The sequence below is a fragment of the Dipodomys merriami genome, unplaced genomic scaffold (genome assembly GCF_024711535.1).
Source record: "Dipodomys merriami isolate MVZ:Mamm:240054 unplaced genomic scaffold, mDipMer1.0.p SCAF_5, whole genome shotgun sequence".
In the NCBI taxonomy this organism is placed as follows: Eukaryota; Metazoa; Chordata; class Mammalia; order Rodentia; family Heteromyidae; genus Dipodomys; species Dipodomys merriami.
The window spans coordinates 9043893-9071342 of NW_027206068.1; the positions used below are offsets into that span (position 1 = coordinate 9043893).

A 27450-nucleotide genomic window follows, 5' to 3' on the forward strand; every position below is an offset into this window, starting at 1 on the left:
GTGCATAGTATTTGTCACATGGTACTACTTCTTGTTAATAAAAGTAGTGTTACTGACTTACCATGTGCTAGGCATTATTAAATGTTTTGCATGCATTATCTTAAGTAATCTTTACAGTAACCTTCTGAAGTCAGTCCTCTAGTTGATAAAGCTTAGTATCCAGAGAAGTAACTTGTTACTTTAAGGACAAACATCTAAGAAATAACCTCATCTAGAGCTCTTAAAATCAGGGACAATTTTAAACTTAATCATCCTCAGTAAATTACCTCGAGTTTTTTTTTTTTTTTTGACATCAGTTCAGCTAGTTATACTATTACTTTTTCTCTAACTTTGCCACAAAAGATTAGGGAATATTGAAAACTTCATCATAATATTCATGTACTCATTTTTTTGGGGGGGTCTGGTCGTGGGGCCTGAACTCTGGGCCTGGGTGCTGTCCCTCAGCTCTTCAGCTCAAGACTAGCACTCTACCACTTGAGCCACAGCTCCACTTCCAGCTTCTTTTTCTTTTTGCTTATGTTGTGCTGAGGAATGGAACCCAGGGCCTCATGCATGCAAGGCAAGCGCTCTACCACTGAGCCACCTTCCCAGCCCCAAGGTTTATGTCACTGCCTAGTTTGGAGTGATTTTTTTTTCTTTTCATGTACTCATTTTTTAACTTCCTCAACTTCTACAACCTTCTAGAATGTTATTATAATTTCTATTTTCCCAAGATTTCATAAGAACTAATCTTCTGGTTGGTATAGCTCCCTCTGTGAACTTGCTGACTAACCATGCTGTTTATTCTCATCATTACACCAGTCTTTTGATCACTCTTCTTTCATTTCCATAAAGTCCAAGGGATTGTCTGTATCCAGAATCAAACTTATTTATAGTCAGGAGTTTCACAGATGCTTTAGATTCTAATATTTTTGTCAACCTGCTGCTCAAATTCTGAGTAATCTCTGATGTCTCTTCTCTGAACCTTTCCCCTGGCTACCCCTTAAATCACAGTTTACTGATTAGATACAATACTTTCATAGTCTTGTTCATTTCCCATTACATTTTCAGACTTCCCACATCTTCCAGTTTTTTTTTACTTAGTGATGGCAGCTCCTAAATTAGACAGTTGGCAGATATAGCATTACCCTACATTGCTTAGACAGTTTGGAACCTGAGGAGAAGATATTGGAGTTTCAACTTTCAATGTGTCATGGTTGTTGTAATACAGTTCACTTTTACTGGATCGACTTTATTGTTTTTTTTTTTCCCTAGTCCTGGGGCTTGAACTCAGGGCATGGGCTCTGTCCCTGAGCTTCTTTTGCTTAAGACTTGCACTCTACTACTTGAGCCACTTCTGCCTATTTCTGTTTATGTGGTACTGAGGAATCAAATCCAGGGCTTCACCCATGTTAGGCAAGCATTCTACCACTAAGCCACATTCCCAACCCCTGGATCCACTTTATATAACCATTGTTACTCTAATTGCTTCATAAATTGCTTATTTCATATGGTTACTTTTTCAACTGTATAACTTATTAAACACTCACTATGCGCCAATTCATTTATTTCATTTTTTAATGAAAGTAGTTATAAAAATAACATGCCTGAGGTAAAAGTTCAAAGGGCTATAGAATAAGTAAGAATCTTCTCTTCAAATTTAGATCCATTACTTTTATCTTCCTGGATATAAGTACTGTTTCTTATGTATTCATATAGCAAGCCAGAAGAATAAGTACAATATAATCTTTTTTTCACTTGATAATTTATCCTGGAGATATTTTGTATGATTTTAGGTAACTATTACATTTAAACAATATTTTCATATTTCATTCTCCTGATTTAGTAACCTATTTTGCATATTTGATTATAAATTAAATGCCCTAGTACCGTGTATTTCGTTATTTGGAGTTTTTCTGCTATAATAAACAGTGCTATAATAAACTCTATCATTGTGTTCTTCAGAGTTTAGTATAGAAACCAGCAAAGTATAGCCTGTAGTTGGGTACCTGTTTTTATAACTGAAACTACATTGGAACATGGCCACACACATTTGTTCATACATAGTCTAGGGCAGGATTAGTGGGATAGTTGTGACAGAGGCCTTTTTGCTTGAAAAGCTGGATTGCTTTCTTTCGTTCTTTTGTTCTTGTCCTGGGGCTTCAACTCAGGGCCTGGGCACTGTCCTTGAGCTTCTTTTGCTCAATGCTAGCACTCTACCCCTTAAGCCAAAGGGCCACTTCTGGCCTTTCTGTATATGTGATACTGAGGAATTGAACCCAGGACTTCATGCATGCTAGCTAGGCAAGCAGTCTACCACTAAGCCACATTCCCAGCCTAGTATAATTTTCTTTATTTGTTTATTGGGATTTATTGAGGTTGTTGGAAGGATACATGGGGTTTATAGTTTTCACATTTAGAAAAAATTTGACCATAAGTTTTTTTATGTAATTATTTTTTCTGTCTCTATTACTCTAATTTCAGGACTCTAGTTACATATAGTATTTGGCTAGCAGGAGCTGTCTCATAGCTTATCATGCTCTTTTCATTTCTAAATTTTCTTTGTTTTGAATAATTTCTTTGCCACTAAGATTATTGTTCTTTTCTTCAGTGTCTTTTTTTTTTTTGGTTGGTCATGGGGCTTTAGCTCTTCAACTCAAACCAAGTACTCTACCACTTGAGCCACAGCTCCACTTCTGGTTTTCTGGTAGTGTATTGGAGATAAGAATCTCACAGACTTTCCTGCCCAGGCTGTTTTTGAACTGTGATCCTTAGAGCTCAGCCTCCTGAGTAGCTAGAATTATAGGCATGAGCCACTGTGCCTGGCCTTCAGTGTCTTTTATATTGTTAATCTTACAAGATATTTTTATTTTGCATGTAGAATTTATCTCAAGAAATTCATTTGTGCTAAAAATACTTTTAGTATCTCTTCTTTTGGAATGTTATGGACAACAGTTTTTAATACTTTTTGCTTCTAAATCTAATTTCTGTGTAATTTCAGGGTTGGTTTCAGTTTTTTCTCTGACTTCTACATATACTCATTCCATTGGACTTCAGAGAAGTTCAGCTTTTGGGCTTCATTCTCTTTTTTTCTCATTTGATTTTATGAGTGGCTATAAATTCAACTGTTACTTAAAAACAAATGGTTTCATCTGATCATACAAAAGAGTATTTATCAAAAGAACTTTAGGAAATAAAACAAGTTTCTTTTTTTCTGTTTTTTTCTTCTTTTTATTCTTTTTGTCTGTTTTGATATCTTTGGGAGTGTAAGGGGGAGGCATAGAAATTTAGGGACTAAGGGTGAACAAATACAGCAATGGTACTTTCTGGACACTGTTGAAAATGAACTATACAACTCGTAGGGAGAAAAAAACAGAGAGAGTAGGTGAAGGGGTGACATTGTCCAAAAAGAAATGTACTCTTTACTTACATAATTGTAACCCCTCTGCACATCACCTTTATAATAACAATTAAAAAAAGAAGTAACAACAACAACAGATGATTTCTCATCTTGACCTTGAAGGCTTAGTCTTAATATATTTTTTTTTTTTTTTCTATTTTTGTATAGGTGGTGGGGCTTGAACTGGTCCTGGGTGCTGTCCCTCAGCTCTTCAGCTCAAGGCTAGCTCTCTACCACTTGAGTCATAGTGCCACTTCCAGTTTTCCGGTGGTTCATCGGAGATAAGAATCTCATGAACTTTCCTGCCTGGGCTGGCTTTGAACTGTGATCCTCAGATCTCAGCCTCCTGAGTAGCTAGGGTTACAGGTGTGAGCCACCGGCGCTTGGCTGGGTCTTAATATTTCTAACAGTTTGTTGGACATTTTTCAGTTCATTTTCAGTTTACCCTGTTTAAAACTGAACCACATCTCCTATTAATATTACTCTTGGTGTCACTTTTTATCTTTTCCTTATTTTAGCCCATAATCCAATCTATTTTTTCATTCTTCTTTCATGCTTTTAATTATTTTTCATACTTGTTTCTTCTATTTCTATCCTTTAACTTAACGTTGTTAAGGACTGTTTTGTCCATCCAAAGTTGATATATTGAAATCCTAACCTCCCATGTGATACAATTAGTAGATGAGACCTCTGAGAATTAGGTTATAGGGTAGAGCCCTCATGAGTAGAATCAATGTCCCTGTAAGAAGAGACATAAGAACATGTCTTCTCTCGTGAGGATGCAGTGAGAAAAGGGCTAACTGTGAAAGACTTTGAATCTGCTGACATATTGAATACCTTCATTTTGGATTTCCAGGCCTCTAGAATTATAAGAAATAAATTATTGTTTAATTCATCTAGTCTATGGTATGTTTGTTTTAATAGCCTGGATTATGACCCGTAGTATGACTATCACTTTTATATTGATCTTCCTGCAGGCATCAGGCTCTTTCATCTATTTTAATCTACACACTATTGTGTTTCTAAAGCATATGTCTAATTTTGTTATTTCTTTGCCCAACCCTGCAGTATTTACCTTTTGCATGTAAAATACCATCAAATTGCTTAGCATGTTTTCTAGCCTTCCATATTGTGCTCACGTTATTTAGTCCAGTCTTAGCTGCTGTTTTGTCTGTTGTTTCTTTGGGTGTGTTGTTTGAAGAATGGAGAGACTGTGTGGTTACAAGTGAAGAATACAGTCACACTAGTTGGATTTGAATATTGGTGCTATAATTTTAGAAAGTTTTCGGCAGTTTACTTAAAATTACAAATGTGTCAGGGTGTCCAACTGAAAGATGGACTTGATGACATATAACAATATTCCCTTTAAACTGTTTATTAGTGGGTGTTGTAATAAATACTATCACTGTTTCTTTTCTAGTTCCTTGAATATACTCATGTTTCATTTTCTCTGTAGAGTTCATTTATTTATTTATTTATTTATAGCCATTTGAAACTTTTTTTTTTGTCAGTCATAGGGCTTGAACTCTGGGCCTGGGCGCTGTTCCTGAGCTCTTTAGCTCAAGGCTAGCACTGTACCACTTGAGCCACTGTGCTACTTCCAGTTTTCTGAGTGGTTTATTGGAGATAAGAGTCTCACAGCCTTTCCTACCCGGGTTGGTTTGAACTACAATCCTCAGATCTCACCTTTCTGAATAGCTAGGATTACAGGTGTGAGCCGTTGGTGCCCGGCTTGGTTAGTATTTTTGTGAACTTTATGTCCTCTTAGATTTTAGAGGTTAAAGTGTGTGTCATTCATGCCTCTGGCATGGTTATATATAAATGATTGTTGCTTAATTCTTGCTAAGTATGTGAATGAATTATAGTTCTCCCTTGTCATACTTGTTACATGTTGAACATAGAATAGTGCTTGTTAAATTAACTGCCTTTAAAATATAGTCTTCCTGGTTTCTTATGGATTTAGATTGTTAAATTATATCATTCCAGGGCTGGGAATGTGGCTTAGCGTTAGAGTGCTTGCCTAGCATACATGAAGCCTTAGGTTTGATTCCTCAATACTACATAAACAGATGTTGTGCTGTGGATTCAAGTGGTAGAGTGCTAGCCTTGAGCAAAAGAAACTCAGGGACAATGCCCAGGCCCTGTCTGGCAAAAATAATAATAATAAAAAAAATATATATATCTTTATCTTTCCAGTGTTAACGTAGTGGTCTGGCATAATCATGCTACATTTTCTTTCAAACTATTCTTGTTAATTTTCTAAAAAGCCTTAGAGTTTTCTAACCAGATGTACATCTCATTCTGTTTAATTTCAAAATAAAATTTCAATTAGATGTTGTTTCTGACATGGAACCCCGGTGGGCCAGAAAGTTAAACCAAGTGTGTGTTAAACTTAACATGAAATTGTAATGTTGCACAAGAATGGCACTCATATTTAATGGTAGTGCAAGAGCCAGCCATGAAATTAAAAGGAATTAATAATGCTTCTAACCCAGTAAGACGCTCTTAAGCATTAGAGGTTTAAATAGCTTGATTTTAGGAAATCTCATTATATTAAGATTAAGCTCCAGGAAGAATAGGGGTCGGTCATTTGAGAGCATCTGAAACTTAAAACAAGGGTGACTGATTTGTTGTTACACTACACAATTTTTAAAAATTTTGTTTGTTAGTTTTACAGGGGGAGGTGATTTTCATTGTTTCATCTCTGGACATATTTACACTATATTTCAATCAGTCTCTAACCCCTATATCCTAACCCTCAAAATAGCATTTTCAGCATTATATAGTTTAAAAACTGGAATCCTAGAAAGAGAAAGGAAGAATAGTGCACCAAATGAAAGGGCAACTCTTTTTTCAAGAGATTATGAGCTTTTCAATGGCAGGTATCATATTTTGCTGTCTTTCTCTGAACTCTTATCAGTATTTCATGCATATTTGTATTTCATGAATATTTGTTGAGTGATATTTGTTGAAGTTCTAACATCTGAGAGATTGTATTTTATGTTACTTTTATGCTGTTGTAAAGCTTTCTTATTCACCAAATCATTACTTGGTTGTGTTTTCTCAAGGTGATTTCATAAAGCCTTTTATGTAAGAAAAAAGGATAAGTAAAACAAACTATATACAGTTTTAACTTCCTTCTTTCATTTCTACTTCTTTCCTTGCTAACTTCTCTTTTCTGAAGGTGAAAGGTCAAGTTTTGAGACTATTGCCTTTGCCATTTAAAGCTTACCAGATCATTCTTTTTCCCACCCACAGGACTAACTGTGGTTGAAATACATTTTCCTGGGTTTAACATTTTATTTATTTATTTGGTGCTGGGGGTTGAACCCAGGGCCTTTCACATTCTAGGCACATTTTGAGCCACTAATCTATACCCCCAGACCAGGATTTCTTTTCATGCCATTGGAAGGGATGGTTTCTGTAATTCTGGGAGTAGGAAGGTAGAAAAATTTCACATTTTCTCAGGCCCTGTTCAGGATAAAGGTCATTCATTCTTTTTGTATATATTATTAAAACAGATAACATAGGCAGGGAGACTCTAAATACTTGACATAATAGGTAACTCATAAGCATTTTATAAATGATAATTATTAAGTTTATTATTAAAATTGAGAAAGGAACACTGTAGAGGTAGCAAGTAGGAGAGATTATTTAAAATTTTGTGAATATTTCCTGGAGAAATAATTTGAATTTAATATGCTTGCACATTTTTATGTTTAAATGCAGTTGGCTATTAGTATAAAACTAGCCTTCAACATTTTAATAGGAAATATTAAACAATAGGTCCATTAATATTGAAAGACTATTTACAAAAAAAAATGTTATCTACACCTATTGAAAGTAATATATTGAAATCAGTGTGTTCTAGGTCAATGGCTTCCAAGACTCCAGTTGGATTCATTGGATTGGGCAACATGGGAAATCCAATGGCAAAAAATCTCATGAAACATGGCTATCCACTCATCGTTTATGATGTATTCCCTGAGGCATGCAAAGAATTTCAAGAGGCAGGTGAACAGGTATGGACTTTTCTTTAGATTTATTTTAGATTTTGATATTTTAAAATATGAGAGCTTCTTGGAAGTATACTTAGTGGAGTTGTGAACTTAATTCATTGTAAACTTAAACAAAATTTGTGTTGCCATTAATTCAATATTGAGATGTTCTACAAAGGAGTGTCCATTAGTTACCAGGAGGGGGTCTGCTTTTTAGCAGGTTATCTGGAGTATTTCCCAAGTTTAAGCTGGGGACCTTACTTTGCTCCATTTGTTGGTTTGTTGTTTGTGCTATTAAAGAGTTCGTTTGGTAGAAGTAGCCACCCATGTTAAGACACTGTTGTCTTGGAACAAGAGTAGGTTTAGAGATAGAAAGCTTAGCTTGATTCCCAGATCATGCTGTCTTAATTAAGGGAAGTTATTTTACCTCAGCTACGTTCTCATCTGGATTACATGAATGATGACAACTTATGTTATTAGATGGTGAAACTCAAATGAGAGAATATATGTGAATGACTTTGTAAATGTTGTATAACAGCACTGTGTAAATACATATTAGTTATTAGTCATAAACCAAGAGACAATCTACAAACATAATGAGAAGTTTGAATTAGTGTGTTGCTTTTAGGTGATCATTTATGCTATAAGGATTTTGGGATTAGAATCATGTCTTATGGTAGCATCTGCTATTGTATTTGGATATGTTACACTTTATGGTAACTCAAATGACAAGATCAGTATTAGTATCTGAATTTTGGGTTTTGTTTTTCTTAGATATGAAGGAAAATTTTTTACAAGTTGTAGAATGACAATTAAGGGTGAAATATCCTAGAACTAGGAGAATACTAAAAACTTCCTGAGAAATACATAGTAATGTGAGAGAAAATAGAATTAAATATCCAACTTCTGGATAATGGACTTGAAAGTATATACAATGAGAAACACAATGCCTAGGTGAAAAGCAGATTTAGGTAACTTAGAGGCCTTTGGAAGGCCTCAGCATCCTGTATCTTCTTTCCTGCCATAGCTTGGATGCCATCTGTAAATGGCAGAAATGTTGTGTGATAATGTGAATATAATCTTGAAATGTGTGAGGGTATTTTGAAAGTTTTATGACAATATAGTTTGTGGAAACTTAGACTTTATTCTCAGTGCTGCGACCTAGAGTTGACCTGAAACAACTTAGGGACTTAGTTTTGCTGGAAAAATTAAATCACTTACTTTGCTAGAGAATTTGGGAAAGGTGATTTTTCTTTTTGCCATCCTCAGATACAGTATAGCATTTTAAGTTTATAGGATGAGTCAATTGTTACCTGCTTTTGGATGCACATCTATTTTATTTCACTGTAAACTGGTACATACATACACACATATATGTAAGAGTAACAGTGTTAGTCTTTTTTTTTTTTTTTTTTTTTGGGTCCGGTTGTGGGGCCTGTACTCTGGGCCTGGGTGCTGTCCCTCAGCGCTTCAGCTCAAGGCTAGCGCTCTACCACTTGAGCCACAGCGCCACTTCTGGCTTTCTTTTTTTCCTGCTTATGTGATGCTGAGGAATCGAACCCAGGGCCTCATGCATGCAAGGCAAGCGTTCTACCACTGAGCCACCTTCCCAGCCCGAAAAGTGTAATCTTGATCAAGATGCATTGTACTTAAAAACTGATGTATGAACAATAACTCCTTTGTACAACTACTTAAAGATAATGAAATATAAGTAAAAATAGAATTTAACTAAAAAGTGAAATTGAATCATGTCTACTTGGACTTTAAGAGGAGCTTATGGCCTTTTAAATTGTTGTTAATGCTTTTACTCTTCTCTCCATGTCAGTAGCACTTTCATCTTACTTCTGGAATAGCTGAAATGGCTGTTTTGCAAATCTTTTCTGATTTTCCTCAGATCTCTAGAACTTTCTGATTCTCTGCCTGTAGAACCTCATATACTCTCAACTTACCTTCCTCTTTTACTTTTGTTCTCCAACAAAATTCTTCTGTATAAATTTTAGGTAGGTCAAAGGGAGGCTACTTTATGAGAAAGTATAGTCATAGCCATGAGATACACACATTATGATGACTATATGATTTTATATGGACTTGGGGAGAAACTAGAACCCATAATACACTTATGGTATGGGGTAGAATGATACAGTCACTTTTGAAGAGATTTGGAGTTTCTCAAGTAATTAAGTATAGAGATATGTCTAGCAATTGAACTCCTAGATATATACCCAAGAGAAGTGAACCATGTATCCACACAGCAAGTTCTGTATACCAGTATTATCAGTTTTATTCATAATAGCCAAAAGGTAGAAACAACTCAGTTGTATTGAGTGGATAAACAAAATGTATGCATGCATTAGAATATTATTTATAATGAAAAAAATGAAGTGCTGATATTTGCTGCACCATAGATGAACTCTTAGAAAACAGGCTAAATGGAAGAAAATAAGTTCTGGAGTTCCATTTCTGTAGTAAGGAAATTTGCAGAGATGGAAGGCATATTAGCTGCTTCATGTGGAGGCGGAGGAGATGGAGGAAGGTATAGAGAAGTAATAGTTCATGGATATATAGTTCTTTTGAAAAGGGTAAAAATTGGCCCTGGTGATAGTTGCACATATTTGTGACTGTCGTTAAAGCCATCAAATAATATATCTTAAGTGGACAAGTTGTATAATATACAAATTATAGCTTAGTGAAGCCGTTAGAAGTGGGAAACTGGGCATGACCCCAGCAAAAAAGATCTTTCTTTGCTCTTACCAAGCTCCAAGACATATCACCATTTTGGAAACAGGGTGTTTAAAGATGGGAGTAAGACAAGAATCTTGAGATGATATCCTTCCTAAGTCTAACATGAAATGTCCTTCCAAGAGACATGAAGGGAGAAGACACAGTCACAGAAAGGCCATTGAAAATGGAGGCAGACTTTAAAGTTATTCTCCTGCAAATCAAGGAATGCCAGAAGCCACCAGTAGCTAAAAGAAGAATCTTTTTTAGAGCTTTTGGAAGAAGCATAGCCCTGCTAATAATGTGATTTCAGACTTTTGCTCTCCAGAACTTCACATGAGTATGTATTTTTAATTTTTTAGTGGCACTGGAGATTCCTGCTTGCGAGGCAGAAACTCTACCATTTGCGTCATGCCTGAAGCTCCTTTTTGCATTGGTCATTTTTGAGATAGGTTTGCTTTTTATACCCAAACAGGCCTGGATTGTTATCCTCCTACTGGTGCTTTACATGTTGCTGTGGATGACACGTGCATGTCATTGCATGCAGCCATTATGCTGTAGTTGAGATTACAAGCTGAAGTCACTACAGCTGGCTAAGTTTCTGTTGTTTTCAGCACTGTGTTTGTGGCAATTTGTTGCTACAACTGTGTGAAACACAGCCAAGTCAGGGACTCTATAAAATGTCTGGATTTGGAATCTGCCTTCACTATTTAGTATCTCTGCGATTTGGGGCAAGATTATTTTTTATTTTATTTCCTTTAATGTCTCCAAACCTTGGTTTCCTTTTGTGTGAAATTAGGATTAAAAAAAAAAATCCGTCGGGCGCTGGTGGCTCACGCCTGTAATCCTAGCTACTCAGGAGGCTGAGATCTGAGGATCGCGGTTCAAAGCCAGCCCGGGCAGGAGAGACCGTGAGACTCCTATCTCCAATAAACCACCAGAAAACGGGAAGTGGTGCTGGCGCTGCTCAAGTGGTAGAGCGCTCGCCTTGAGCTGAAGAGCTGAGGGACAGCGCCCAGGCCCAGAGTTCAAGCCCCACGACCGACAAAAAAAAAAAAAAAAAAAAAAAAAAAAAAAAAAAATCCAACCATACCTTTTTCTTTCTTTTTGGTCATGGGGCCTGAACTCTGGGACTGGGCACTGTCCCTCAGCTCTTCAGCTCAAGGCTAGCGCTCTACCACTTGAGGACAGTGCCACTTCCAGCTTTTTCTGCTTATGTGGTGCTGAGGAATCAAACCCAGGGCCTCATGCATGCAGGGCAAGGACTGTACCACTGAGCCACCTTCCCAGCTCAACATAACTTTTTCGTAGGGATGTTAAGAGGATTAAATGAGTTAATATATAGAGAATTTAGAGTAGTGTTTGGCACATAGCAAATACTGTATGTCAATGTTAGGTAGAAATTTATGTTTTTTTTGCACTGTTGTATTCAGCTGTTACTTCTTTTTTTTTTTTTTTTTGAGCCACAGCGCCATTTTCAGCTTATGTGGTGCTAAGGAATTGAACCCAGGGCCTCATGCATGCAAGACAAGCCCTCTACCACTGAGCCACCTTCCCAGCCCAGCTGTTACTTCTTATGTATTACATTCTATTTAACAGACAATTTATTTTTCCTCCTGAAAGTTACCTTTTGTTGTAATGATTGCTGTAGCTAAGATTCCTGTAAACTACCGTAGCAAAATAGGGGACAAGACCTTCATTAAATCACCAATTCAACAGATATTTCTTGAGTACTTCCTGTGTGCCAGGCACTGGACAGTAGCCCATAACAAGAGTCATAGTTCTCATTATCTTGCCCATGTAATTGTAACCCCTCTGTACGGTATTTTCACAATAAAAAAAATTATATAAAAAAGAGTCATAGTTCTTTGGGGACCAGTAGTGGGCATTAGATTATCAAAACACACAAATGTGTGATTCTAAATTTAATAAGGAAGAAAAGGTAAAAGATCATACTAGTTTTGGTCTGGCTTGAACTCTGGGCCTGAGTGCTGTCCCTGAGCTATTCAGCTCAAGGTGAACACTCTGCCCCAGTGCCACTTCCGGTTTTCTGGTGGTTAATTGGAAATAAGAGTCTCACAGATTTTCTTGCCTGGGCTGGCTTTGAACCGTGATCCTCAGATCTCAACATCCTGAGTAGTTAGGATTACAGCCGTGAGCCACCCATGTCAGGCTTTAAAAAAAAAATACAATATTTTAGTTGCAAGGCAGTTTAGAGAGTTCTCTAGACATTTAAGTAGACAACTAGAGGATATTTAGGGTTAAGAATGAGGTCAAAGGAGAATTTCTTCAATTCCATTTGATGAAGGTTTTTGAGTTAGGTTGGCAGTTAAAGCTTGAGTGCCTGCCATAGTCCCTAGCTTCCTTACTGTTGTAGTTAGACAAGTTGTTGGATATGACAAGGTGTTGAATGTGTCCCAGGTTGCAAGAACTAATATTACAAGGAAATTTCTATTAAAACAGTCGTTTGGTGCTGGGAATGTAGCTTAGTGATAGAGTGCTTGCTTAGCATGCATGAGTCCCTGGGTTCGGTTCCTCAGTACCACATAAATAGAAAAAGCTGGAAGTGGCACCGTGGTTCAAGTGGTAGAGTGCTAGCCTTGATTAAAAGGGACCGTACCCAGGCCCTGAGTTCAAGCCTCAGGACTGGCAAAAGAGAAATAAAATAAAATAGTCATTTGGCTGTAATAATATGGTCGGACAGTTTTCAAGGAAGAAAGCTAAATAATTCTCTAGTCATTTTGTTTCTGATGAGAACTATAGAAATATTGTATACTCTTTGCTCACCATCTAGGAGAAATGATGTCGTCTGAAATAGAAGTTATGAAGACAAGGAACTTAAGAGTTCTGGAACATAGACTCAATTAACAGTTTTTCCTTCTTCCTTGTGATTAGATTAGCCAATAGTGCAGACTTGCTTTCCCTTCTTGTGTTGAGAAGCAACATCCAGTGGGAAATATTCTGTATGTGGTTCACACTAACACAGGAAACCTAGAAGACAGAATCCTGTTTTTCTATCTTCCATGGCCTTCACATTGATTGTGTTAGTAGTGGTCATAAGAAGTGGGTAGAAGAATGAAATGTCCATGAATAAAGATTAAGGTTGAAGGTGCTAAAAAGCAATGGGCCTAAGGGTAAGTATCTGGTCATAATAAAAAATCTTTTCTTTTTTGGTGGTACTAGGGTTTGAACCCAGGGCCTTGTTTTTGGTAAGCAGGTACTCTACCATTTGAGCCATGCCTCTACTCTGAAAACTCTGGTTGATAAATAATTTATATTGGCAGGTTAGGAAATGTTTGGATAGTAACAGTGTCATTTGAACAACTATGAATTCCTGGGAGTATGACTTTAAAATTACTACTAATCTGGATGAGTTAAATTCTGATATACTAAAATGTCAATGTTACTGTTTTATGGCTACATTTAATCTTTTTTTTTTTTTTTTTTTTTAAATTGTATTTTATTTTATTTGAGAACATGCTGTACAGAGGGGCTACAATTACATGGGCAGGATAATGCATACATTTCTTACCAAGCATTGCAGCCTCCTCCTTTGTTTACCCTTCACTTCCCTTCTCCGCCTCCCCCTACATTTAATCTTAAAAAGTCTTGATTGAAAGCAAAAATGAATTTCATTCTATTGCTATAAAGCAAAGACAAGGCTGGAAATGAGATAGAAAAAAAATGTCTAGCTGGGTGCTGGTGGCTCACGCCTGTAATCCTAGCTGCTCAGGAGGCAGAGATCTGGTCTCAGTTCAAAGCCAGCCTGGGCAGGAAAGTCCGTGAGACTCTTACTTCCAATAAACCACCAGAAAACCAGAAGTGGTGCTGTGGTTCATGTGGTAGAGCGCTAGTCTTGAGATGAAGAGCTGAGGGACAGTGCCCAGGCCCAGAGTTCAAGCTCAATGACTGACCAAAAAAAAAAAAAAAAAAAAATGTCTGTGTGCAAATCTTGAAACTTCTTGCCATTGCAAGAATGTTCTGAAGGGATTACAGGTTAAAAAGTTAGGAGTATCCATAAGTTGACATATACATTTAGTGACAGGTATCTATCTTCCCTCATTTGCCCTCCCATGTTACTATTTAAAGTTAATGGGATGAGGTTGAAGCCAAGGAAAACAAGTAGTTTTTTGTTTTTTTGTTTTTTTCCTCTCAAAGATTACAGAAAGATAGCATAGTTGACCTCTGAAGTTTCTGTGCTTTCAGGAGAAGATTTGCAGGGAACAAAAAGTTCCCAAATAGATATATCTAGCTCAAAGAATAATCAGCTGGCTCTCTAAGACCTTAAAGCAGTACATTTGACACTTTTATTTTGCTTTACATGACTATATTTAAACATTTTATTTTTGCCTTTAAATGCTTACCTATTCTTTTTTTTTTTTTTTTTTTTTTTTTAAGGGGCTACAATTACATGGGCAGGATAATGCATACATTTCTTACCAAGCATTGCAGCCTCCTCCTTTGTTTACCCTTCACCTCCCTTCCCCGCCTCCCCCCTCCCCCCACCCAATTATACCCCCCTCCCCCCCCACACCGACATTGTAAAGCTGGTTTTGACATGACATTTTGTACTTCTCATTGTTGCAATGCTTACCTATTCTGACAGGGCATTTATAATTCATCTAATTTGTTATTTCTGGCCATAAAAATTTTGACTTTATTAATATTCTTTTATTATATCCTTTCTATTGGATTCTTAGATTTGACCAACAGCTCATCATCTGAACTTTTAGTGTTTTTTTCCCTAAGAATGTAACTGATGATAATTATCAGGCCTTCATATATACTAGAAGTCAGGAATTGGTAAATTATGAACATAGGGGTTTAAGAACACAAAATTCTTTTTTCAAATTTTTTATTGTGATTAAGCAGTTACATAATTCCCCAAATTTCACAGTATTGTGGGATAGTGATGCTTAGTTGAAGTCACAAACACATTCTAACTTTCATTGAGCAAATTGTCTATCATGGTCTTTAACATTTATGAGTTCTATGAGCTTTGCAATACAGTTATTTCTTCCATATTGGGTGATATCTACGTTTCTTTTGTTTTGCATAGCGTCAGCTGTTCCCTCTTTCCCACTCATTCCCTCCCTCCCATCGCTGCCATTGAGTTGCTTATTTCATTTTGGTCAATGTCCAGGGCAGCTGATGGGTCCCGCTGATGTATGTTTTTCCCTCTAGTTCTGTGTCGTCCTCCTGGTTTCCCTCTGGTGTACACATATATACCGTACATGTGATCAGCAGCATGGGGTTATTTAGTAGTGATTCAACCAGATGAGTGGAAGTCCTTTGTTTCTTAAGTCTTGTTAATTTTGTCATATCACCTTACATTTTGGATTTAACATCCACTTATCAGGGAGACCATGTGCCATTTGTCTCTTTGCTCTTGGCTTATCTCGCTCAACATGATTTCTTCTAGCTCTATCCATTTCCCTGCAAATGCCATTATTTTGCCCTTTCTAATGGCTGCATAGTATTCCATTGTGTATACATACCACAATTTTTGGATCCATTCATCTGTGGTGGGACATCTGGGTTGTTTCCATATCCTGGCTATTGTGAACAGTGCTGCAATAAACATGGAGGTGCACGTGTCCTTGTATCCTGGTTCTTGTTGCTCAGGATAGATGCCTAGAAGTGGTATGACTGGGTCATAAGGGAGGTAAATATTTAGCCTTCTGAGGACCTTCCAGACTGCTTTCCAAAGTGGTTGTATAAGTATACATTCCCACCAGCAGTGTAATAGGATTCCTCTTTCTCTGCATGCCCTCCAGTATTTGTCGTTGACTGACTTGAGGATGTGGGCCATTCTGACTGGGGTAAGGTGGTATCTCAGGGTTGTCTTTATTTGCATTTCCTTCACCACCAGGCATGGCGAACATTTCCTCACGTGCTTCTTAGCCATTTTTATCTCTTCTTTTGAGAAGTCTCTCTTTAGTTCCTTTGCCCATTTAGTAATTGGTTTGTTAAGTTTGGGAGGGATTAGTTTCTTGAGTTCCCTGTATATACTGGATATTAACCCCTTGTCTGATATATCGCTGGTAAATATTTTTTCACAGTTAGTTGGTTGTCTTTCTAGCTTGGTTGCTATAGCTTTAGCTGCGCAAAAACTTTTTATTTTAAGGTACTCCCATTTGTCAAGTCTCTCTCTAATTTGTTGTGACCCTGGGACTCTGTTCAGGAAGTTCCTTCCTGTGCCTATTAGTTCAAGTGTCTCTCCTACTCTGTCCTGCAGTAGTTTCAGAGATTCAGGTTTGATATTAAGGTCTTTAATCCATTTTGAGTTGATGTTGGTGCATGGTGATAGGCTGGGGTCCACTTTTAGTTTTCTGCATGTGGCCGCCCAGTTTTCCCAGCACCAGTAGTTGAAGAGGCTGTGTTTCTTCCACTGTATGTCTTTGGCTCCTTTGTCAAATATCAGCTGACTGTAGGTGTGTAGTTTTATTTCTGGATCTTCTATTCTATTCCATTGGTCTTCAGGTCTGTTTTTGTGCCAGTACCATGCTGTCTTTGTTATTATGGTTCTGTAGTAGAGTTTGAAGTCCGGCATCGAGATCCCTCCCATGTTGTCTTTTTTGCCTAGAATTGTTTTGGCTATTCTAGGACTTCTGTTGTTCCATATGAATTTTTGGACTGTTTTCTGTATTTCAGAAATGTACATCATTGGGATTTTAATAGGAATTGCATTGAATTTGTATATTAATTTTGGCAGTATTGCTATTTTCACTATATTAAGTCTACCTATCCAAGAGCATGGAAGGTCTTTCCATTTCCTAGTGTCTTCTGTAATTTCTTTCTTTAAGTTTCTATAATGTTCGTTAAATAGTTCTTTTACATCTTTGGTTAATTCCTAAATATTTTATTTTGGGGGGGTTATTATGAATGGAGTTGCTTCCTTTATTTCCCTTTTTGCTTGTACATTGTCAGTGTACAGGAAGGTGACTGATTTTTTATTTTTTTTGGGTCCGGTCATGGGGCCTGAACTCTGGGCCTGGGCGCTGTCCCTCAGCTCTTCAGCTCAAGGCTAGCACTCTACCACTTGAGCCACAGTGCCACTTCCTGCTTTTTTCTTTTTGCTTATGTGGTGCTGAGGAATCGAACCCAGGGCCTCATACATTCAAGGCAAGTGCTTTACTACTGAGCCACCTTCCCAGCCCAAGGTGATTGATTTTTGTGGGTTGATTTTGTATCCCGCCGAAGTGATTTATAATTTCTAAGAGTTTGGGGATGGAGCTTTTGGGATCATGAAGGTATAGTTTAACTTATTCTTTCCCTATATGGATCCCTTTAATGTCTTTTTCTTGCCTTATTGCCCTGGCTAAGGGTTCCAGGACTATATTGAAGAGGAGTGGAGACAGTGGGCATCTTTGCCTTGTTCCTGATTTTAGGAGAATTGGATGTAGTTTTTCCCCATTAAGTATAATATTGGCTATTGGTCTGTCATATATGGCTTTTTATTGTTTTAAGGAATGTTCCTTCTATTCCTATTTTCTCCAGAGCTTTTAACATGAATGAATGTTGTATTTTATCAAAAGCCTTTTCTTCATCTGTGGCGATAATCATGTGATTCTTGACCTTGGCTCTCTTGATGTGTTGGATTACATTTATTGATTCACGTATGTTAAACCATCCCTGCATCTCTGGGATGAAGCCTACCTGGTCGTAGTGTATGATTTTTTTAAAATGTGTTTCTAGATTCTGTTAGCTACAATTTTTTTAAGGATCTGTGTTCATGAAGGAGATTGGTCTGTAATTTTCTTTTTTGGCTAGGTCTTTGCCTGGTTTGGGTATGAGTGTGATAATTGGCATCGTAGAATGAGTTTGGGATAGCTCCCTCTTCTGCTTCTCTGAAGAGCTTGAAGAGTATGGGTATTAGCTCTTCTTTAAAGGTCTTACAGAATTCTGTTGTGAATCCATCTGGTCCTGGGCTTTTCCTTGTTGGAAGACTTGTGATTGCTTCCTGTATCTCGTTGTAAGATATTGGCTTATTTAATTGTTTTACTTCTTCTTTGCTCAGTTTGGGCAACTGTATTTCTTTAAAAATGCCTCCATTTCTTCTAGGTTTTCTTTCTTTAGAGAGTATAACTTTTGAAAATAGTCCTTTATAGTTGTTTGGATATCTTGGGTACTTCTTGTGATTTTTTTTCTGTGGCATCCCTGATCTTGATAATTTGGGTTTCCTCTCTTCTTTTGCCAGTCCTGAGGCTTGAACTCAGGGCCTGGGCACTGTCCCTGAGCTTCTTTTGCTCAAAGCTAGCACTCTAACACTTGAGCCACAGCACTACTTCCATATTTTTTCTAGTATATGGTACTGAGGAATTGAAACCAGGGCATCATGCATGCTAGGCAAGCACTTTACCACTAAGCCACATTCCCAGCCCAAGAACACAAACTTTCAAATCAGATACTTGGGTCCAAATCCCAGCTCTGCCATATGCTAGCTGTTTGTCTTTAAGCAAATTTCTTGATCTTTCTCTGCTTATTCCTCTCCTTTGCTCTGGCTTAGTTCTATAGAACCTGGCACATAGAAAGTACTATTTCTGCTGAGCACTGGTGGCTCACACCTGAAATCCTAGCTACTCAGGAGGATGAGATCTAAGAATCATGGTTCCAAGCTAACCTGGGCAGGAAAGACTGTGAGACTCTTTTATCTCCAATAAACTACCCTGCAAAAGCCAGAAATAGATCTGTGGCTCAAGGGATAGAACAATATCCTTGAGCAAAAGAAGCTCAAGGACAGCACCAGTTCTGAGATAAAGCCCCAAGACCAGCAAAAAAAGAACTATGTGCCCCACTGCAGATGAATTGATCCAAAAATTGTGGTATCTATACACAATGGAATATTATGCAGCCATTAGAAATGACAAAATAATGGCATTTGCAGGGAAATGGATGGAGCTAGAAGAAATCATGTTGAGCGAGGTAAGCCAAGAGCAAAGAGACAAACGGGACATGGTCTCCCTGATACGTGGATGTTAAATCCAAAATGTTAGGTGATACAACAAAATTAACAGAACTAAAGAAACAAAGAACTTCCACTCATCTTGTTGAACCACTGCTAAATAACTCCATGCTGCTGATCACATGTATAGTGTATATGTGTACACCGTTATATGTTATAGACTGTGATAGACAATTTGCTCCAGGAAAGTTAGAATGAGCTTGTGACTTTAAATGAGCATCATTATTCCACAATACTGTGAAATTTGGGAAATTTTGTAATCACTTAATCATAATAAAAAAAAAAAACACCAGAAAAAAAAAAGAACTATGTCTGCTGCTGCCACTATTATTACCATGGTGGTGATGGTTGTATCTGTACTATATTTCTCCACGCTTATTTTTCCCCAACACCACGCATAGAAGTATACTTTTGTCATGGCTGAGTTACCAAATCTATGTCCAAAGTGCTTGGGAAGAGAATTGTAAATCTTATTTTATTTGTTTGTTTGTTCTTTTTTTTAATCAGTCCTAGGGCTTGAACTCAAAGCCTGAGCACTGTCCCTGAGCTTCTTTTTGCTCAAGGCTAGCACTCTACCACCTGAACCACAGTGCCACTTCCAGCTTTTTCTGTTTACATGGTTTATGCATGCTAGGCAAACACTGTACTGCTAAGCTACATTCTCAACCCTGTAGATGTTACTTTAGATGAAAGAACAGTGATCAAAGTTAAAAAACTAGGAGCTAAAGTGGTATGACAACAACCTTGCTTTAAGGATCTATTCTGTTTTTTTCCTCTCCATTCCATTTTTACTTTGTAGAAGAGACTTGTTTTTCTTTGTAATTTAAGCCTTAGCATTAAGGCTTGTGGTTCATTTTCATTGTTTAGGATTTTCCTTGGAGATGCTCTGATCCATACCAAAAGTCTCGTACATATGCATAATTTCTGTGTTTGTTTTCTGGCTAATTTCTAGGCTTAATTAGATCCTCTTTTCTTATGTTTTCTCCTTAAATGTTTGGAAACCATTTTGTTGTTTTTGGGTTGGCAGATTGTGAGATGTTTGGTTAAGTAAATCTTTTGTGACTGAATCTGCCATCTACTTAGCTCTTATTAAATGAGAACTTTAAAAGCTTCTTGCTGAGAGGACTTTATCATTACTGACCAAATGTTTCAAGATGTAGGCACAAACCATTTTTGTCAATTTTCAAATGTAGTGTAATTTTGAAGGTCTGCATCTCCACTTTGAAAGTTTAAATAATGTAAGAGTGATTAAGTTTAAGAAGGTTTTGTTCATGCCATTTCTTTGCAAGTTTCTGTTTCCAGTTTGCTTACTTTGAAACAGTGCTGAACATAGGTGATTTTTGTCTAGAAGAGACAGTAATTTTTCTCTAATATAAATAACTTAGAAAAGTTGTCTCCTAATGAAGATATAAAAACAAAAGTATGGCACCTTCAGATTATTCTTGGCTCTTTTTGTTTATTCCTCCAGCAAAGCAGATTTTATCTACTGTATTCTTTACTGTTACTTTATTCTTTCTATTACACATTTGTTGGTGATGCATGCTAGCATATGGATGAATTAAAAGTCCAGAGGAATTGACTCTTCCATGGGAACTAGTCTCCTATAGTCAAAGTTGAGATAATAGAGAAGTAGAATCATTTTAATTTGTAGTAGTTCAAAATAAGATGAATGGCATCAGTAGATTTTTTCCTGGACAAATCCCATCAGTCAGGCTGGGGATTGTTGAGAGCTGCAAAGGTACTGAAGACCTGAATTTTGCAAGTCCTGTGAATTTGTCCATTTGTACTGTCTCATTGCAGGCTCTTCAGTTCCCATTAGCCCCTTTTCACAAGACCAGTCTTCCTGGGATTTAAGGTTACTAAATATGAAAAATATTTCTAAGCTTCTTTTCTATTTTGATGATAAAGATAACCTATGTAACTTATACTATTTATACTTTTATACTTACACTATTTTTTTGGGAAGCTGCAGCTAGAGAGATTTAGTGATTTACACCAAATTGCACTTGACTTCTTGGCTGAGTTGTAACTAAGGCTGGGTCTCTGTCTTCTCTAAATTAGTATTCCTTTCTTTGATTCATGCAGTCTTTCCTATTCACTCAATTAGCAAATGTAATAGAAAGGATTCTAATTAGTTTGGCTGCTAAAGGGTTTTGTGGATAGTGTCAGATTGGCAAGGAGGCTCTCCCCGCCCCCCCCCAGCTTTTGAGTTGTGGCCAAATTTTGTCAGTTATTTCAGAGTTTTGAAGGCATCACATCAATTTGAATTTCTAACTGTCTAAGAAACATAGCTCTGTAGTGCAAATTAGAGACTTACTGTAGTGTACCAAATAGTCATTAGATATAGAGACATTGTGGTAAGGGTAGTGGTGCCATTCCAACTGTTACTATCAGTGTGTATTTTTTCCAGGCCTGTGAGCTTTTGACACTACTTTGCTTTATAATTGAGGGGTTAGCAGTACTCTGGCAAACCAAGCATCCTCAGAAGCAGATGTTAGGGATGCAGGGGGCTGATGACTACACCATGTACTTGGCAGTTGGATGAATTGGCACTGCCATTTCATAGGCATGAAAAGCTTGGAGTTGTGAGGTATGTAGCTGAGGTGAGGTGTGGTCTGCAAGCTAATTGTTGGTCCCCGTTAGGGGCCCTTTCAAGGAGTTATTTAAATGGAACTGACTTTCTTTCAATGAAAGAAACCCCCATTTCCTAAAAGGAAACTTGAAATTGACTTTTAAACTTTAGAGATTACTGATATCCCTGGAAGATATAGAGATGGAGCTACAGTAGAAAGAAAGGCCACTGAAAGGTACACCATCATTTTGAATTTTATTTACTTTGTTAAAGTGGGAAATCAGCTCTTGAGATAGTTCAGGAGTAGAGAATTAGTGTCTCTTCCCTACCTCCCTTTCTTCTCTGCCTTTGTCCCTCTCCTCTCTCTGTCCTTCTCTTCCTTTTCCCTCACTCCTATTCTCCTCTCCCTCCTCATGTTTCTTTTCTTCCATATATATATATATGTATATATATATGTATATGTATATGTATATATATATATATATGTAAAGATACTGTACAGAGGGTCTTCCTTTTTTTTTTTTTTTTGGTTGGTTGTGGGTCTTGAACTCTGGGCCTGGGTGCTGTCCCTCAGCTCTTCAGCTTAAGGCTAACGCTGTACCACTTGAGCCACAGCACTACTTGCAGTTTTCTGGTGGTTAATTGGAGATAATAGTTTCATGGACTTTCTTATCTGGGCTGGCTTTGAACCACAATCCTCAGATCTTAGCCTCCTGAGTAGCTAGGATGACAGGTGTGATGCACCAGCACCTGGCTTTCTTTTTATTTATTTACTTATTTTTATTTTTATTCTAGGTCTCATATGCAGCCCAGGCTGACAGCTGCCATATAGCCTAGGGTGGTGTCAGACTCCTCAGTGTTGTGATTCAGGCATGTACAAGTCTTGAGCTATGTGTCTCTTAAGTAAACTTGAGCTGTTGCCAGGAAATAGTAGACTCTTTTTGAATATTAGTGTTTATTTGTATAGAAAAAAATTCATGTAATTATATTTGTAATTTGTTGGAAATATTTTGAATTTTTTAAATTATTTGTGGCAGATCTGTTTATATGTCATTATATATCAAATATACACGTTCAGTGTACTTCAGTGTGGTTTCTAAAATGCTGTATTTTTAGACTGAAATTTGTTTTAGAAGCTAAGATGGTCTATAATGTTATTTCCTACTTTATTAATTCACAAAATGTTAAAATATTGTATTATGTGGATTTTTTTTTCTTTTGGTCGGTCGTGGGGCCTGGGCGCTGTCACTCAGCTTGTCAGCTCAAGGCTAGCACTCTACCACTTGAGCCATAGTGCCACTTCTGGCCTTTTCTGCTTATGTGGTGCTGAGGAGTCAAACCCAAGGCCTCATGCATGCAAGGCAAGCACTCTACCACTGAGCCACCTTCCCAGCCCCAGTTATGTGGAATTTTAAAGAATGATTTGCAAAAATGCTTTACTCAGAATTTAATTCAGAAACTGATAATCTTTTATGGAAAATTGAAATGTAATTTTTTTGCTTATATTTAGATTATACAGTGTATTTGACTTTCCATTCTTCAAAACATGTATCAAACACATTAAAAAACGTGGACACTTCAACTACATGAAAACAAGGGATATTGCCATACCTAAAATGCTTATCTATCAAGTTTTTTAGTAGAAAATGTATCAGTTTCATGTACATCATGTATGTTGAAATAAGTCAGTTTTTGGTTACATAAATTATTCTGGAGAGAGGTCTTCAATTATCTGCTTGATGGTCCTTTGTCCCTTATTTATTTATTTTGTCAGTTGTGGGGCTTGAGCTCAGAGCCTCTTAATGCTCAGGGCTAGAGCTCTACTGCTTGAGCCACAATGCCACTTGTGGTTTTTGAGTGGTTAATTGGAGATAAGAGTCTCACATGGACTTTACTGCCCCAGCTGACTTTTTTTTTTTTTTGGTCAGTCGTGGAGTCTGAACTCTGGGCCTGGGCACTGTCCCTCAGCTCTTCAGCTCAAGGCTAGCGCTCTTACCATTTGAACCACAGCACCACTTCCAGCCTTTTTTCTGCTTATGTAGTACTGAGGAATCGAACCCAGGGCCTCATGCATGTGAGGTAAGCACTCTACCACTGAACCCCCCCAGTTGGCTTTGAACTGCAGTCTTCAGATCTCAGCCTCCTGAGTAGCTAGGATTACAGACATGAGCCACCAGCCCCTGACTGCCTTAGCCCCGCTTTTTTTTTTTTTCTTTTCTTCTCTCTCTTTTTTTTTTTTTTTTCCAGGTAAGGGTTACATTTATTCATGGTTCTGCCTGGCACCAGGTCACGTTGGCCCTCCACACAGCTGGGAAAGGCCTGGAAAAGAGGTGGGAAAGAGCTGAGAAAGAGCTAGAAAAGAGCTAAAAAAGAGAAGAGAGAGCTGGGAAAGAGCTGGGAAAGAGAGAGCTGGGAAAGAGCTGAGAAGGAAAGAGCTGAGAAAGAACGTCTGGGCCTGGGCAGGCCTTATCTAGGGTATGGGTGGAGAAAGGTGTGGCCACATCAAATTCAGATGTGACCTCAGCAGATGCAGATGTGACCTCTTCTAGTTGCCTAGGTAACGCAGGTACTGGGTGGAGACTTTGCTGAGAGGAGGGTGGAGTCTGCTGGTCATCCAGGAGTGGACCTTACATTCCAGCCTTTTAATAATCATGATATAGGGAGCAAATTCTCTCTGGCTACTTCCTGCTGACAAGAGGTGTCAACATTAGGGGTGAAAGGCTGGAATTTGGTCCCCTCCCAGAGAAGGCAGCAAGCAGCAGTTGTCCCTTGGTGGTGTGATTCCTTAGATGAAGTCTGGAGAAGTCTCATGAGGCATTGAGGGGCTGGAAAAAAATACTAGAGAGCAAATAAATGCAAGAGGAAGGACTTGGGGCTGAAAAATGTTGGTAGAAATGTCCCTATCTGGTGACAAGGTAGAGGAGAATTCAGGTAACAAAGGCAAGAATGTAAATTCCTGTTCAGTTAATAGGTAGACAAGTATAGACATTGGATGGGCAGGCTTCTTCTACTGACCTCCCAGCTCTGGTTAATTTTGAAAGGGCAGGCACAAAGTAGCTGATGTGACATCATCTCCTCTTACTCCTCTCCATGTTCCCTTGTTCCTCAGTCTGGCTGAGTCTAGGTGCTCGTTGCTGGGATGGCTTATCCCAGTTGGTATTCAAGGGGGTTTGAACTCAAGGCCTGGGCACTGTCTCTGAGCACTTCTGCTCAAGGCTAGTGTTCTACCACTTTGAGTTACAGTACCACTTCCATTGTTTGGCTGGTTAGAGATAAGAGTCTTGAGCCATGCTTCCAGCCTGGCTCTTTGCAGGTTAGTTGGGAGATGGAGTCTTAGGGATTTTTCAGCCTGGGCTGGCTTTGAACTGCAATCTTTGCCACAAAAGCCCTTTATTATTTCCAATTAAAGCAACAAGGAGATCAAATAGAATAGAACTTATCTGGTCCTTACCAAGAATTGACCAACAAATACTCTGCAATGACAAAACTTGTTAGATGTGATGAGAATTTTAGCACAGATAGGCCCAGTATTTTAGAACCACATAATCAGTAGTAGAATACACAACACAAAACAAAAAAGGCAAAACTCAAAACCTAAAATTTTTGACAACAATATGTAGACATCTTTGCTAACAAAGCACATCAAATGGTTGGGCCTCAGTTACCAGGGCCTGTGAAAAGAGCAACTTGTTAGCAAGGTACCTTAGAATAGATGGATGGAGTGGTAAGCTTGGTGGAAGGTTAAGGGTCAGATGGGGCCAAACCCTTAACCCACCATGTGGCGAACTCAAGATGCCGAATTTCTGAAAGAATGCAAAGAGACCCTGAACAAATAGATCAAGCCTACATTGGCTAGCCTTTGAGAGGGAATCTAGAGGGCGGTCTCGGGGACCCAGCCTGCGTCGCACTCTTCAGGGCACAAGCCAAAATGTTGTAGAAAAGAGAATAGGAGAGATAGGGAAAGTTGGACATGAATGGCAGAGAGAGAGCAAAGAGAGCCTGAAATTAAACAGACTTCTGACCATTTACCATTGCAGTGGCAAAAACTGTCTACATCTGAGAATGGCATAAAAATGAGACTCTCTGGCTTTCCAGGGAGTGCAGGAGGCATTTCAAAGGGGTTTCAGGTGTGACTCACAGTACCCCATTAAATGTGTAGGAGTGTCAGTCTGGTGAGTGAAGGAGAGCTGACCAGGCAGAAGCGGCGTTCCGACTTCCCCCAGAGCCTTCTAGAGAGAAATGGCCAAGCCCCCAAAACCAAGCGTCCTCAGCTTCGGAGGTGACTGGCTAAAGGCTGTAGGAGCTCTCGGGTGTGGCACCACGTCTGGACAGAGACTGAGCAACAGAGAACCAGAGAGAATAGTTTCACTCACCAGAGTAGAGAAGTGGTGTGGACGTGGATGTGAAGGCCAGCAATGGTATCGATGTGCTGTGTCCACAGCAGACAGACCGGTTTGCAAAAGGCCGTCAGAACTGTGGGTATTCCTCAGAGCAAAAAGGGAAGGGCAAACAAAGAAAAAAGAGGAAAAAACCGGAGAGGAATCCCACCTATCCTGACTTTAAGCCCTTTATCCGACTGGGATAAATGGTGACTCACGGCACCATTGATGTTAGGTTTTTAAAAAGGTAGCCGAGTAAGAACAGCACCACGCACGTGGTATTCAGGTAAGGGGTAGGTTTATTCATCGTTCTGGCTGGCACCAGGCCACGTTGGCCCTCCCTGTGGCTGGGAAAGGCCTGGGAAAGACCTGGGAAAGAGGTGGGAAAGAGCTGAGAAAGAGCTGAGAAAGAGCTAGAAAAGAGAAGAGAGAGCTGGGAAAGAGCTGAGAAGGAAGGAGCTCTTCTCTTCTCTTCTCTTCTTTCCTTCCATTCTTTTCTTTTTTTGGGGGTTGTCCAGTCTTGGGGTCTGAACTCTGGGCCTGGGCGCTGTCCCTCAGCTCTTCAGCTCAAGGCTAGCGCTCTCCCACTTGAGCCACATCTCCACTTCCGGCTTTTTTCTGCTTATGTGGTGCTGAGGAATCGAATCCAGGGCCTCATGCATGCGAGGCAAGCCCTCTACCACTGAGCCAACTTCCTAGTCCCTCTCTCTTTCTTTTTAATGAAGGAAAGGCATTAGAGAGACTTGTAAGTAGGATGGATTCCTTGAAGGAGAATTTGGATCTGAATGAACTCTTGGTCTTTTCTCTTTGGTTGCTAATAGTAGGCAACCAAAGTATCAAGTTGGAATATAATAAATCTAGAGCTGAGAGGAGGAGAGGGTCAGAGATTGTGTGTGTGTACCCATGTGTACACCAACACAACTTTATAGTATGCTTATGGTCATTTTAAAGCGGGTGCATTGATGCTTGTATATGTGTTTCTCGTGTATATATAGTATATATAATTTTATGTAGTTTACACATGTGTTCTAGTAACTCATACTTTCCAGTCTTCCTGGTGGTCAGCTCAGTCATGGCTTTGTGTCCTGATCTTGATCTTTTCTTTTTCAAAACACATGATTTTTTTTTTTTTTTTTTTTGGTCGGTCATAGATCTTGAACTCTGGGCCTCTGTGCTGTCCCTCAGCTCTTCAGCTCAAGGCTAGTGCTCTACCACTTGAGCCACAATGCCACTTCCGGTTTCTGCTGGTTAATTGGAGATAAGAGTCTCATGGACCTTTTTGCCCAGGCTGGCTTTGAACCATGATCCTTAGATCTCAGCCTCCTTAGTAGCTAGTATTACAGGTGTGAGACACCTACGTCTGGCTTCAAAACACAACTATTTTTTGTTCAGAAATTTCTTTTGGGATCTGGTGCCAGTGGTTTATACCTCTGATCTTA

The 27450-nt window shown here is 38.5% G+C and overlaps 1 protein-coding gene across 1 annotated transcript in view; it reads left to right on the forward strand.

Moving 5' to 3' along the window:
* Hibadh (3-hydroxyisobutyrate dehydrogenase) overlaps positions 1-27450 on the forward strand; it is a 137288-nt gene that overhangs the window by 6290 nt on the left and 103548 nt on the right. Inside the window, exon 2 of the mRNA XM_069996032.1 lies at positions 7241-7401. Coding sequence (XP_069852133.1) covers positions 7241-7401 — 161 coding nt within the window. The remainder of the gene's footprint in view (positions 1-7240; positions 7402-27450) is intronic.